Genomic DNA, 12,405 nt, shown 5'->3' on the forward strand with positions numbered 1-12,405 from the left:
GTGTATGTAGTCAAGTCATCGTCATATATAATGCTCAAGAGTGCTCCAAAATGGTAATCACCCGTGTAAATGGCGACAACTCCAAGCAACAGGCAATTGACATCACGCGACACGATATTTTAATAGACAAAAGAAAAGACCATCGTTTGGGCCTATGTAATATTGTATGTAGGACAAAGAAAAATAAACAGACAAAAAATCCATCATCATAAGGGGAATCAACCGAAACTCCAGACAGCTGATATAAGACAATATACAAGTCTTGGTGAACAGCCTTTCTTCCGTAACGCCTCGGGCAAAAAAAGCGCCCTCCCTCAACCCGTTCATCTCAAAATGATATGTTCACTGGCAGTATTTTTCCTGTGCACCCAATCCTCAAGACTTTGACGCGGTAAAACAATCGTCAACAAAGATCCTGCGTTCTGTAAACATGGTACAAAAATACGCGTCATTACTCCATATATCCTCCAGTCAGTGTACCCAACCATGTCTTTACTCTTTTGGAAACAGGCGATGGCTCGTAATCCTCCTCGGCGGCTCTCTTTTTGGCTGGTGTTTTGGCTGGTGTCTTGAACTCGGGTTTTGTTTCTTCCCCAGCCTCCATGACGCTCGTCGCAGCCGTCGTCGCGCTTTGTTCTTTGTTTGGCGAATCAAAAACCGCCGACGCCACCGTTATCGCTTCCGACGCCTGATCAGAACTTGTCTTTTCGATACTGGGTAGTATTTGTTCGCGGGGCGCTGGGCGACGTCGTTCGGGAAGTTTCATTGACATACGGGCCGAGCTTCTCGTGCTGCGGGGAAGTTCGCGGCGCAAGGGCGAGCTCTGGACAAAGACTTCGGCGGGGAGGAGAGCATTGTCGTTGTCATCTTCGTCCTCATCGTCTGGTGAATCGTCTCGAACTTGAGGCGGTTTCTTTTCGTGTAGGAGGGAAGACAATGAATGTCGGCGGATCTCGACTTTGGTGTTGCGCAAGTGTTTGGCCAAGTCACAAGATGGGTCGAGAGACCATAGTGCGCGCTCGATGCTTGCTCGAAGAATGTTGAGATTATTTTCCTCGAGGGCTTCGCGCTCAGCACGCGTGAGCTTGGCCGAGTTGGCCTGAGCCGAGTTTTTGGTCGAGGGGCGGTAAAAGGAGCTCATGAGGGTTTAATTGTTGTTGAGCTCTGTGTTGAAGATATAGTTTTATTAGGGGCCATGGGAGAATGACAGTGAGTAAAATGGCGCTATGATTGCATGTATGTCATCCCCTGGCGATGCTCAGGAAGCGAGGGGATCAAGTAAAGATAAATTAAATTCGCTTGTCTTATTTCTTGATACTAAAATGGAGAATTTTTTGACATGGGTCGGGATGTGCTGGGAAGGGAAGTTAATGCGTGATGTGCTGGCGATTGAATGGAGCTGATTCCAAGAACAAGGGACAGGAGAGAAATGGGAGAATGGAGATTTTCAGGCTTACGTAGCTTCAAGTGGGGAGACGAACCAATTAGATATAACTAAATTAATGAGAATGTGACGCTGTGACTCATCAAAATGGTGGCTGGATGGGATAAAGGGACAAGATGGAAGTGAGTATGTCGTGTTTGTGGTGTTTATATAGTATCTATCTGTCTATTCACTGAGTTATAGAAGAGTCCATCATTCCATGACCATTAGAATAACTCTTCGGTTATCTCAAGTCTCATTCCCAAGGGTTGACTTGATAACCGCGACCGCTTAAAATAAGCCCGAAACATGACCCCGCTCGATCGTGTTGAGTTGTTGCTTCAAGACATTCCTTTGTCTGTGTCTGTTGGCAGGATGGTTGTCAATACAGATTACAAATACTTGACTATAGTTATAATATAAGTCTGATTAATTGAAGACAAAATAAAGTCTTTAACCTTTATCATATCATCTTCATTGACATTACATTGCCTACAAACTCTGTTTGTCTGAAGCGGTGAATACAAGTTTGATTACACTTTAAAGCAAGAGGTTGATCAGGGACCTTTCAGCACAGACAACCCACTAAAATACAGGTCATCCGCACGCTAGTTCCCGTTGCGCCCGGGAGGGTTACTTGATGCCCAAATAAATCACCTACAAGTATGACGACACTGACAGAATGTGATGTTCCTTACAATCACTGATATTTCTAATACAACGTGGCATACTTCTCATCTCTGTACACTACTGTTCTTTGGTACAGGATGTTTGTCGTGCCAAGTGTTTGCTGAGTTGGTCCATGTCTTATCACAGCCCCTGTACACTAATGGCCCGCCTGACAGCAAGCGACAATATGCACTCTAAGTACTGACCCTCCATCCGAACCACAATTCTTAATGTAAACTCTTTAGAAAGCAAGTCATAAAATGCATCAGCAAGGATCTCAAGTTGTTCTGATTTGAGCCATCTGGCTGGTATAAACGTTGTCAGTCTGGCCCTTTCATACCCAGTACCTATGTAACAAGTAGTCTTGCTTTAGGCGCCCTTGCAGCTGTCTCACAGCACTAAACGCTGTCACAAGAAGCCCAGGTTGGGCTGAGGTGACCTGAAATAATGATGTGTTGCGCAGCAGGGGCAGCCTGATATGCCCCTCGCATGACCGGGGCTATCCTCATTGACGTTGGTGCAAATGACTTTTCAGCGTCACCATTCTATTCTTGTTCTGACTTAATGAACCTTCTAGACCAACACTGGAATGGAGAAAACTCACGCCAACAGTCCGGTAAAAGGGTGCAAGTCCAAGGTATTCGTCCAATTGCCTTCTAGTACTCTATCTTAGTAGACTAACGGAACTGTAGTCAGCACCGTTCACCATTCAACTACTGGGTCTCATTAATAAACAGGATGAACCCGACCATTCAATCAACAAGGTCGGCCCATACCTGAACCTCTTTCCAGCATCCTATTGCACACAATCCTACGACCTGGCATCACCAAGCGACAACTATTCTACTTTGATCGCGTCAGAACTCGACATCCAGCGCCTGAACAGAATCCATCGATGGCTATGGGTGGCAGGCAACGCTGTGCCTGCTCGGTCGCTTCATGACCAGCTTTTTAGGGGCCGTGAGGTTGTCATTACAGAGGCAATGGATATGCATCTTGTATGGACAACAGGAAAGATCTTCATCAAACCACTTCCTCGCTTTTTGCTTGAGCCCACTGTTTGGACAGAGTATCTGTGTTGCAAAGAGAACTGCGAGTGTTTCAGCCAACTGAATACTGATGCACAACCCATGGAATGTGAGCGACGGAAGCTCTACAAAGTAGCTCTCGGATTTCTCTATTCCTATGCCGCGCTCATCCGCCACGAGAGTGACTTTTTGCTCGCGAAAGACAGATATCTGCTTCCCAACGAAAACATATCATGGTTCAATTGGATCTCTTTCGTGAAACAGCTCAACACAGAACACATCTACTCAGACATCAACCCGCGATTCCACCATAAAGAGCTACGACTGAGTAGGCTGAACCACATTTACTACTTTACTCAAACTAATCCGGCGGGATTTATACGACAATGGGACCGGTACTCAACCTTCTTCCACTCGAACCTCGGTTGGCTGGCTGCTACAACTGTCTACATAGTTGTCGTCCTCACTTCTATGCAAGTTGGACTTGCCACTGACACACTCGCTGGGAACAGCGCTTTCCAGTCTGTGTCGTATGGCTTCACCGTGTTCTCAATTCTCGGGCCATTGATATGTGCCGGCCTAATTGTTGTGGTGTTTGCATGTATGTTGGTCTTTGACACATCGCATACGCTTGCTCAATTGAGGAGGCGAGTAGAGCATTTTGGGCTACAGCGTAGTAACCGGGGAACGAGCTAGAAGATAATAAACCGCAATTTGTTGGTGATCTTGGCAGCCTTGTTGAAGATTCGTGCTTCCCTGTTTCATATGCCTGGCGCTGTTGGTTCAGCGCATACAAACGAAACACCATTGGCCAACCCGTCCTACGTTCGGCGGCTGAGCGAACAACCCTGCTGTTGGCTGCTTTCATAAAAATGAGGTTGTGGGAAGTTTTCGAATTAAGAAAACTTTCCTCTTTTATCGCGGTCTGTCGATGGAGGCTATTGTCATCGTCGAGAAACATATCTTTTCGTTCTCAACCTTTACTATCGCTTTATACTAGCTTGCATATCAACACAAAAGTACCTAGACAAAGATGAGCACAGTAAGTACTGTCAGAGAAGTGTCTAGGTCAATATTGACGGCTTTACCAGGATCTCCGGCACCGCCGTGCCATTGATGTCCTATACGACCCTGAAGACGACTCTCATAATCCCAAACAAGCTACAGTCGAGTACGTGCTCCCTCTATCACAGACGGTATATTTACTGACGATTGCTCAGTATCGTTGCGGTTCATGGCCTCGGTTCGAATGTTGACAGAACATGGACCTGGAGACCTGACCAGCCTGAAGAGTCAGTGCATTGGCTCAAGGATGACCACATGCTACGAAGCAGGGTCCCTACTGCCAGGATCCTGGCGTTCAATTACGACTCTACATGGATATCCGACGCTCCCAAAACACGCGTCGAATTGTGTGGTGAAGACTTGATCCGCAGTTTGCATAATGTTCGACGAAACAAATATCGTCCGATTGTCTTTCTCGCCCATAGTTTCGGCGGGTTAGTAGTTCAGGACGTATGTTAATACCACTGCGCCGATGGCGACTGGAAGAGATCGAAAACAAGCACTGACAGTGTAAACAGGGCCTACTCTTTGCGCGCATCGAAGAAGAGTTCGAATGCATCCTTCATACCACTGCTGGATTCGTTTCTCTCGGAACACCCTTTCGCGGAACCAACATCCATTGGGTCGCCGACCTTGCAGCCAGTGTCATGCGGTTCCACAGTTCCAATCGTGATATTCTGTCATTGCTAGTTTACGACAGCCCTCATCTTCGAGATAAAACACAGAGCTTCGGACGTCTTAGAAAGATGTTTCCGTTCCCAATGTTGTGCTTCTTCGAGTTGTTCGAAACGACCTTTATAGGGTTGCCGTTTCAGTTAAACTTCTTTAAAGCAATTGTAAGAGACAAAGTCGCGTCAGTAGTCGAGTCAGCTGGCTAATATTCTACAGGTCGTTACAGAAGCATCAGCTTGCGTACCTGGAAATGAGAGTCTCCCACTTCAAACCGACCATATCAAACTCAACAAGTACTCAGGTCTCGAGGACCAATCGTATCTGAGTGTTTCCGCTGCAATCGTCAAGATGTGTGAGAATGCATTGTCGGTTACCAATAGCAACATCAAGAGGACAAGCCTCCATTAATAGGTTATTGGGTCGTTCCCTTCGAACGTAAGGAAGGGTTCGTCGGGCACCAGGGATTCCTTAGGATCCACATTGTACTACTAGATCTGTCTGAACAAAGATGTGATTGGGGCGGACATACATTATTGCAAAAGGTTTTTGAATATCCCTGTATGAGCAAAGTTTACTGGCCTGGGTGAAGTGAACAATGGTTTTCTTGTCAATGAAAGTCATGATTCATTTTAAAATAGCTAGTTACATGAATTCCCCGGCCATTCATCGCTATACCCTAAACGCCAATGACATTTTCTTCTTCATCAATGTCCATAAAATAGACTTTTGCCAAGGTGTTCGTGGTCTTATTACAAGACAGGATCATCGATGTGGCAAGAACATTTGCAATTCTTTACTGTACAAGAAGAGCCCCTCTTCTTTTTCACTAGATAGATTCTAAGTACCCTGTTATTGAACACTCTTTAGGATCTTGGAGAGAGAATTCACTTACCAATTTTGGAGGACTCGTCAACATCACCAGTCAAAGCCTCTCTCTTCTTGGCAGACTTGACGCTGGACACAGGAAACTCAACATCCTTGGTGGTAGTAGTACCACTCTTGACGCCGCCACCCTCTTTCTCAAACTCGGACATGGAAATGGTGGGCGCAACACTGGCTTTGTGGAATTCGTCGTTCAACTGTTCCTTCTCGTGGATCTTGTTCTTGGTGTGGATGACCTTTTGTTGAACAGTTTCTCGCTCGATGACAGGTTGAATAGTTTCGTGGAGGTGGCTGACGAGGTGTTAGACGGGCTGTCGTCAAAACAATTGAGTTGTACTTACTGGTGGACATGCTCATGCTCCTTGGCAGGGACATACTCCTGTGATTTGGTGGTGCCATGGACATTCTTCTCATCGTGAATTCTGGCAGCCTCCTCCTGAGCCTTCACCTTGGCCTCGTTGTTACGATGGTCAATCTCCTCCTCAAACTCATTCTCCTTGTAGACATGCTTGGTAGGGAGAACATTCTTGTCCTTCACAGGCTGAATGGTTGTGTGGTAATGATCCTGTAATCATGGGATTAGGTTCAGGGTTCTTTGTAAACAATAGTATTTGCTCACCTGATGGACTTCGTGGTCGACTTCGGTATCAACCTTTTCATGCTGGTGGGATTTAACATCCTCGTGAACGACTGGTGCTGTCTTCTCCTTGTGAACGGTAGCGTCATCGGTGGTCTCGACAGTCTTGTCAACAGTCTTGTCAAGGGTCTTGGCCTTGGTCTTGTCGACGTTGGTAGCTTGCACCTCGGTCTCGGATCGCTCCTCTAAGGGCACACCAGTGACAATGTTCTTAATGGAGGAGGCAAGGTTGCCGAGAGCGTTGGGTGGAAGATCGGAGGCCATTGTGAGATAGTGTGGTTATGTTTATGATGGATGATTAAAGGTAAGCTGCAAGGGAAATACTCTGACTGAATGAGGTCTTGACAGCTATCTTAATAGAAGGGGAGCTGTGGCAGGTTGATGAGCTCATGCCATAGTCCTTGGTAGTAATTGTGGCTAATGCTGTCATCAATCGTCACGTTTGTTGCAGAATTCACCAGATATTTGATCTATGACGACGGACAAAAGAAGTGAGCAAACCAATTTCCGAATCGCTGGATACAATGGAATCTGTACCTGGTTTGAATTGTGATTGTGTCACCCAAAACTCTCTAGGTTCTGTCATGCCCTTGTTTTGAATGGCAATCGTGATTGATCGTCTACGCCACAGTGATGTAGCGTCTACGTAAGGTTAGTGTGAGATCGTTGGGAGCCAGTTAGACACAATATGACACAGAGCTTGGATTGCCGATCACGTCTGTGGCGTAAGCTCAACCTGAGCTCCCCGTTTGGCTCTAGCTTAACTGAAATCATGGCTTTCAAGTTTTCCCACATGAAAATGAGATTCTAATGACTCACTGGTGCCACTGTTTGAGACCTCAACCTCGGCTGCCATTAATTCTCCTCCAATTATAACCTGGTCTTTGTTCTGCGGGTCTAGCCATGACAAGTAGGCTAGCATGTGGGAACAAACCGTTTGTGAATATTGGCCTGGTTGTGTATTCAGGCACATCTTTTAATTGGATCAAATCCGACAATGGAAGAAGCTTGTTTCCATGACGTGCGACTTGAACAGTATCTTGTGCCACAGAGACCAACTTGACAAAAGCTTGTATCTTAGTCAATAGAGGATTGACTATTTTGCTAAGTAGATGTTCACTAATCAAGCCTCATCATGTGAAGCAAACACATGAGTCAAGAGTTTTCTGATCAAGTTTGGTCTCAGTAAGTCCTACAATTGACCTTTTTATTGTGGAGGAAGAAAACAACCAGAGGTTGTACAGCACGTAAGATGTCTAACAGATCGTCAACAGGCTTGCACAATAGATTTCAATAAGTAAAAATAGTAGAATCAGAATGCTGTCCCGTTTCAAGTCTTTGATGGGGTCTCTGGTGCGACACAGACAATTTCCCCATAATTTGATCGACCCCGGTTTGACACTATTTTCGGGCGAAGGGCTACAGAAAGCTTAAACACACGAGGTTTCAAACCAGGGACTCTTCCCTATCGGTTTCAAAGTGTAGATTTACCGCTGCCTTGTTGGATGTAAGATCTGCTAATGCGACATTCCTCTTGCGTCTCTAGAAACGCTATTGCCCTTTTGTACACTCTCCTTGGCCATTAGAGTGTTTACAATATTTTTAGCCTATTGGAATGTGTCGCGCTCCGGCAAATGTCAAGCTTCATCTTCAAATCTCGGGATGTCTCCTAGGAAAATATTTTAGGGCGACCTATTAATAGTGTTTTGTTAAAATAATAAGCATACTTGCACTCATACAATGCCTATTAAAGCACTAAGCACCCCGGCACTTGGCACTTCTGTTTCTATCATCAAGCGCAGCTTCAGTCAACAAACAATCCCGACCTCAACACAGCTCACTTCGATACTCAAATACTCTCTTTCATCATGAGACTCACCGTCCTTTTGGCTGGCCTCGCTGCCGTTCTCCCCATCTCCATGGCAGAAGAGCTTGATGCCGACGATGTACCTTCAGCATGCAGGACCATCTGCCAGCCCATTGTCGACCTGAGCAGCGTATGCGACATCGACCCCAAGGAAAACAAAATAAAAGATAAGAGAGGCGATTTTGTACTTGTGGCGAGAAGCAAGACTGAAGAGACTATCGAGGCAAATTGTATTTGCACAAACGAGAGCTTCGATGTATCCGCCGTAATGGCCTTGTGTGAAAGCTGCATGCTGCAGAATAGTGACGACGCAAAAGGTACAGTGTCAAACACGAATTGATGGAAATAAAATGCTAACAAATGTCATTATAGATGTCCAGAAGATGATGAAGCAATGCGAATTTACATCTGCTTCGTATGTGAGCGCGGCGACGAGTGTTGTCTCTGGCATTTCGGTGGAGGCGACGAAGCCAGCTTCGACAGATATCCCTCAGAGTACTACTACAGATGCAGCAGTTTCTGCTACTGAGACGGCTGGCAATAATGCTGGGAAGATCATGGTTTCTATCATGGCTGTCACCTGGGCTAATTTGATGTTTGCGTTCTTATTGTAAGAGGCTTGGAGGGGCCATCAGGATGATATCTACCTCGATAGCAGATGCAAAACTGAACATGGATCACCGATTCTGAATCAATAATTAATAATTTAATTGTGTATATGGCGAGACTCAGTCTGTGAGCTCAACAAAATGATTGAATGAATCGACCTTCATTACTCCAAGAACAGGCGTGATCGGTTAATTACCTTGTCGAATGATATTTAAAATTGAGTTTCCTTTTGCCGCTTCTCTCGGTTAATAGATAAATTCTAGGATATGGAAAAATGATACCTTCTGCAAATGTATCGGCCCTGTTCCCCGGCATGCATACGCGAAGCACCAGGATTGGAACATCATCCCATTGGCCACCCGGTGTCCATTGTTGGTTCTGTATGTTGGTTGAACATATCATGAGAAACGACAGACTTTGTCTCCGCATCTCGAGCGTCTTTTAAATAGCATGATACCGCCTCTCGTTTCAGATCCCTTTTTCATCAGCGAAGGACAACGGTATCAACAAACATGTCTAGCCTCACGTCCCCCGAAAAGGCTACCGATGGCTCCAAGGCAGTCCCTTCGTTGCCTAAAGACCCAGTAGAAACTTCAGAGACCGAGACTGGTCTTTTACCGCCGCAACACTGGGCCCAATTGACCGAGGTAGGTGTTACGAGGACCAAAGGTGCAAGATGTCTCAGCTAACATGTATGAAGGATGTTGACGACCAAGATGATGTTGACTCTATCATCCCCGACAATGCCAGTTCAACCGCGTCTCTAACATCCAGCATCCTGAAATACAGAACACTCCACGGCAGACTCTACCATAGTGAGCGGGGCAACAGTGACTACTGGTTTGTCAAATCATCCACGCGAGGTAACTGGCAGCTGAATAGTCTATAGGGGACCCATTGATGAGACCCATCGAGAAGCCATGGATATCAAGTGAGTAACACAACCAACGATTGCTGTCAAGTACCTGCCTGACAATATCAGCCATCATGTTCTTACCCTCTTGATGGGAAACAAACTCTATTTGGCACCAATTTCCAATGACATACAGGTATAGACTGTTGATGTTGACAAGATGACTGTACTGACTTACATGAACGAAAAGGCGGCCGCGGATATTGGAACAGGGACAGGAATCTGGGCCATGTAAGACTCTCAAGATTTGTGAAATGAATATGTTAAGCTTACAAAAACTAGTGAGTTTGCGGACCAATTCCCCAATGCTTCAGTAATCGGAACCGACCTCGCCCCTATCCAGCCCAGCTGGGTTCCTCCAAACCTCGAGTTGTAAGTGTACTGGCACCACTGTTTACAGCTACCCAACTGATAGCCCAACTATCGTAGTCAAATTGACGACTGCACTCAAGAATGGACTATCCCGCCCAACTCACTTGACTATGCGCACCTGCGCTGGCTCGTCGGCAGCGTTGCAGACTGGACAGCCCTGTTCAAAGAAGCCTACAAGAGCCTTAAGCCTGGTGGTTGGGTCGAAAGTTACGAGCCTTCCTCAACTATTGAGAGCGATGATAATACAGTCTTGCCTGGAAGCGCGATGAGCCAGTGGCAGAATGTCTTTGTTGAGGGTGGACGCAAAATGGGTCGTACATTTAAAGTATTCCAAGACGGTATTCAGAAGAAGGCCATGCAGGAAGCCGGGTTTGTTGACATCGAGGAGAGAAACTTCAAGGTACGCTACCAATTCCAATGGAGTGGAAATGGCTAACGTTGGCAGAACCCAATTGGAGGTTGGCCCAAGGACCCTGAAGCACGAAGCATCGGGCAGTATACACAGGCCGCACTGGAGCAAGATGGCAAAGGAACAGTGTTGCACATGGCGACTGCATTAGGATGGTCGGAAGACGAAGTCACTGTGTTTATCTCTCACTTCAATCGGGAGATTCGATCACCAAAGATCCATGCATACTTCAAACAGAAGGCGGTATGGGGACGCAAGCCTGATACAGTATGAAAGAGACGTCTGTTGAGGACTCTATGAGTGAATACTATTTCGTAACCATGGATGATCAAACGCAAGTGTTCAAGTGTCATTGGATACGAATGTTGATCTGGAGAAATCTTGGAAATAACGACGTAGCCCTCACATGCTTCTTCCATCATCAGATTTAGTAGGACAAGCTAGTTGCCTCAGACTCTCAGAGCCTGCTGGTCCTACCCCCAAGACCGTTATGGTCTTACCGCTTCTCTGTCCCCTTTCTTCATCGTCCCAGGTCGGTTCGTTCAATCGAGTTTTCTCTACCCAAATACCTCTCTCCTCGAGTAAAGCTTTACAAGCATCCTTACTGGTAACAGCATAAATGACAGCGTTCCAAAATCCTTGTAGCGGAAGTACTGTAGCACTCATGAACTGTAACGGCTTGCTTACTTTGTCGGGGTGAATGTGCGAGTACATTCTGTTGGCGCTTGATGGAATCCATGTAATAAGGATAACCACAAAGAATAGCATCGCGACCTTGGTGTAGGCCCATGCGGCTTTATAAACATCGTTATTCGGTCGGAGGGATGGCCGAGAGGTTTTCGATTGTACTGCTATACTTGCACGAGCAGTATTGCCAGCAATTGTTGGCTTATGGACTCGGACTGATGCTTGATGCCCCAAATTCTGTAGTTGCACTGCCTCTGGTTCGTTTATCGATTCGCGGATGACGGCGACTTCGGTCGTCTTCATGTAATTCGTTGTGCTTTGGTTGCTGTATGAGAGACCTCCCGAGCCAGAGCCAGAGCCAGAGCCTGATGCATGCACTTTCAGAAGTTGCTGGCGTTTGCGATAAATTGTGCTACCGGATCTGATGTAGATGCCTAAAGTGATAGTGATGAAGACCCTTTGCCACGTTAGTACTTCCTTTGTCAAGCGGCCAACCCTTTTGCTTACCAAATGGGTGCATAGAATGTCGCAATGCGCAAGAGATCCCATTCGGGCGTGATCCAACACCATTGAACAGCGCTACCGTATACGCGAACTCCGCTCCCATTTTTGACGAAGATAAAGATAAACGCTGGTAGAAATGGAATACCGTAGCAGGATATCAGGTATGGCCATTCCATCTTTCGTAGTCGCTGTGCATCAAAACGGTGGTAGAAGGCAAGGTAAACGTTGACAGACATGGCCAAAGTCCACATTGCATCAGCACCTACGAAACTGAAAGTGGTCAGCGAGAACTTGGATGGCCAAAAAGAGGTATACGCACGTGTGTAGAAGAAAGGCTTGTGTCTGGCATCCAGCTCCATTGGGTAGTTTGACAAAGGAGTCTGCCATTATGAAGCAAACACTTGCCATGATATTCCCGAACGAGGCATAAAACACCAGACGGTTGATGGGTTTGTGGAAAGCATCGCACAGACAAAAGGTACCAATAATGAACAAACATCCAATAATTGACAAAACGGAGCAGACTTGCTGGATGACAGTGATAACCCTTACATCACCGAGCGAAAGGCCTGATGTTAACATTTTGATGTACTTGTGCGATAGACAGAATAGAAGAACAAAAAAACTCGTATCCCTAGAAGGATTGTTGGGTCTGCAGAAGCGTTGGA

The 12,405-nt window shown here is 46.1% G+C and overlaps 7 protein-coding genes across 7 annotated transcripts; 4 read left to right on the forward strand and 3 right to left on the reverse strand.

Moving 5' to 3' along the window:
- Positions 1–451: 451 nt before the first annotated feature.
- On the reverse strand, positions 452–1,141 carry FSST1_001316 (uncharacterized protein; the record flags this gene model as incomplete). Its single annotated transcript, XM_083227202.1, has 1 exon — positions 452–1,141. The coding sequence occupies one exon, from the start codon at positions 1,139–1,141 to the stop codon at positions 452–454; it is 690 nt and encodes a 229-aa protein (XP_083091498.1).
- A 1,540-nt stretch (positions 1,142–2,681) lies between these two features.
- FSST1_001317 (uncharacterized protein) lies at positions 2,682–3,816 on the forward strand (the record flags this gene model as incomplete). Its single annotated transcript, XM_083227203.1, has 2 exons — positions 2,682–2,729; positions 2,785–3,816. The coding sequence occupies 2 exons, from the start codon at positions 2,682–2,684 to the stop codon at positions 3,814–3,816; spliced, it is 1,080 nt and encodes a 359-aa protein (XP_083091499.1).
- A 337-nt stretch (positions 3,817–4,153) lies between these two features.
- FSST1_001318 (uncharacterized protein) lies at positions 4,154–5,265 on the forward strand (the record flags this gene model as incomplete). The annotated part of the gene is made up of 5 exons (XM_083227204.1): positions 4,154–4,162; positions 4,212–4,291; positions 4,341–4,635; positions 4,695–5,021; positions 5,074–5,265. The coding sequence occupies 5 exons, from the start codon at positions 4,154–4,156 to the stop codon at positions 5,263–5,265; spliced, it is 903 nt and encodes a 300-aa protein (XP_083091500.1).
- A 476-nt stretch (positions 5,266–5,741) lies between these two features.
- Positions 5,742–6,640, reverse strand: FSST1_001319 (uncharacterized protein; the record flags this gene model as incomplete). The annotated part of the gene is made up of 3 exons (XM_083227205.1): positions 5,742–6,030; positions 6,081–6,304; positions 6,359–6,640. 3 exons carry the CDS (start codon positions 6,638–6,640, stop codon positions 5,742–5,744), a joined length of 795 nt encoding a protein of 264 aa, XP_083091501.1.
- Positions 6,641–8,244: 1,604 nt separating this feature from the next.
- FSST1_001320 (uncharacterized protein) lies at positions 8,245–8,857 on the forward strand (the record flags this gene model as incomplete). The annotated part of the gene is made up of 2 exons (XM_083227206.1): positions 8,245–8,560; positions 8,616–8,857. 2 exons carry the CDS (start codon positions 8,245–8,247, stop codon positions 8,855–8,857), a joined length of 558 nt encoding a protein of 185 aa, XP_083091502.1.
- Positions 8,858–9,364: 507 nt separating this feature from the next.
- FSST1_001321 (class I SAM-dependent methyltransferase) lies at positions 9,365–10,819 on the forward strand (the record flags this gene model as incomplete). Its single annotated transcript, XM_083227207.1, has 8 exons — positions 9,365–9,499; positions 9,553–9,692; positions 9,742–9,783; positions 9,835–9,901; positions 9,956–9,996; positions 10,048–10,137; positions 10,195–10,537; positions 10,583–10,819. 8 exons carry the CDS (start codon positions 9,365–9,367, stop codon positions 10,817–10,819), a joined length of 1,095 nt encoding a protein of 364 aa, XP_083091503.1.
- Positions 10,820–10,948: 129 nt separating this feature from the next.
- FSST1_001322 (uncharacterized protein) lies at positions 10,949–12,319 on the reverse strand (the record flags this gene model as incomplete). The annotated part of the gene is made up of 3 exons (XM_083227208.1): positions 10,949–11,690; positions 11,741–12,007; positions 12,057–12,319. 3 exons carry the CDS (start codon positions 12,317–12,319, stop codon positions 10,949–10,951), a joined length of 1,272 nt encoding a protein of 423 aa, XP_083091504.1.
- Positions 12,320–12,405: the final 86 nt, after the last annotated feature.

The sequence above is a fragment of the Fusarium sambucinum genome, chromosome IV, assembly GCF_050947815.1.
Source record: "Fusarium sambucinum isolate potato_lamoka chromosome IV, whole genome shotgun sequence".
NCBI classification, from domain to species: domain Eukaryota; kingdom Fungi; phylum Ascomycota; class Sordariomycetes; order Hypocreales; family Nectriaceae; genus Fusarium; species Fusarium sambucinum.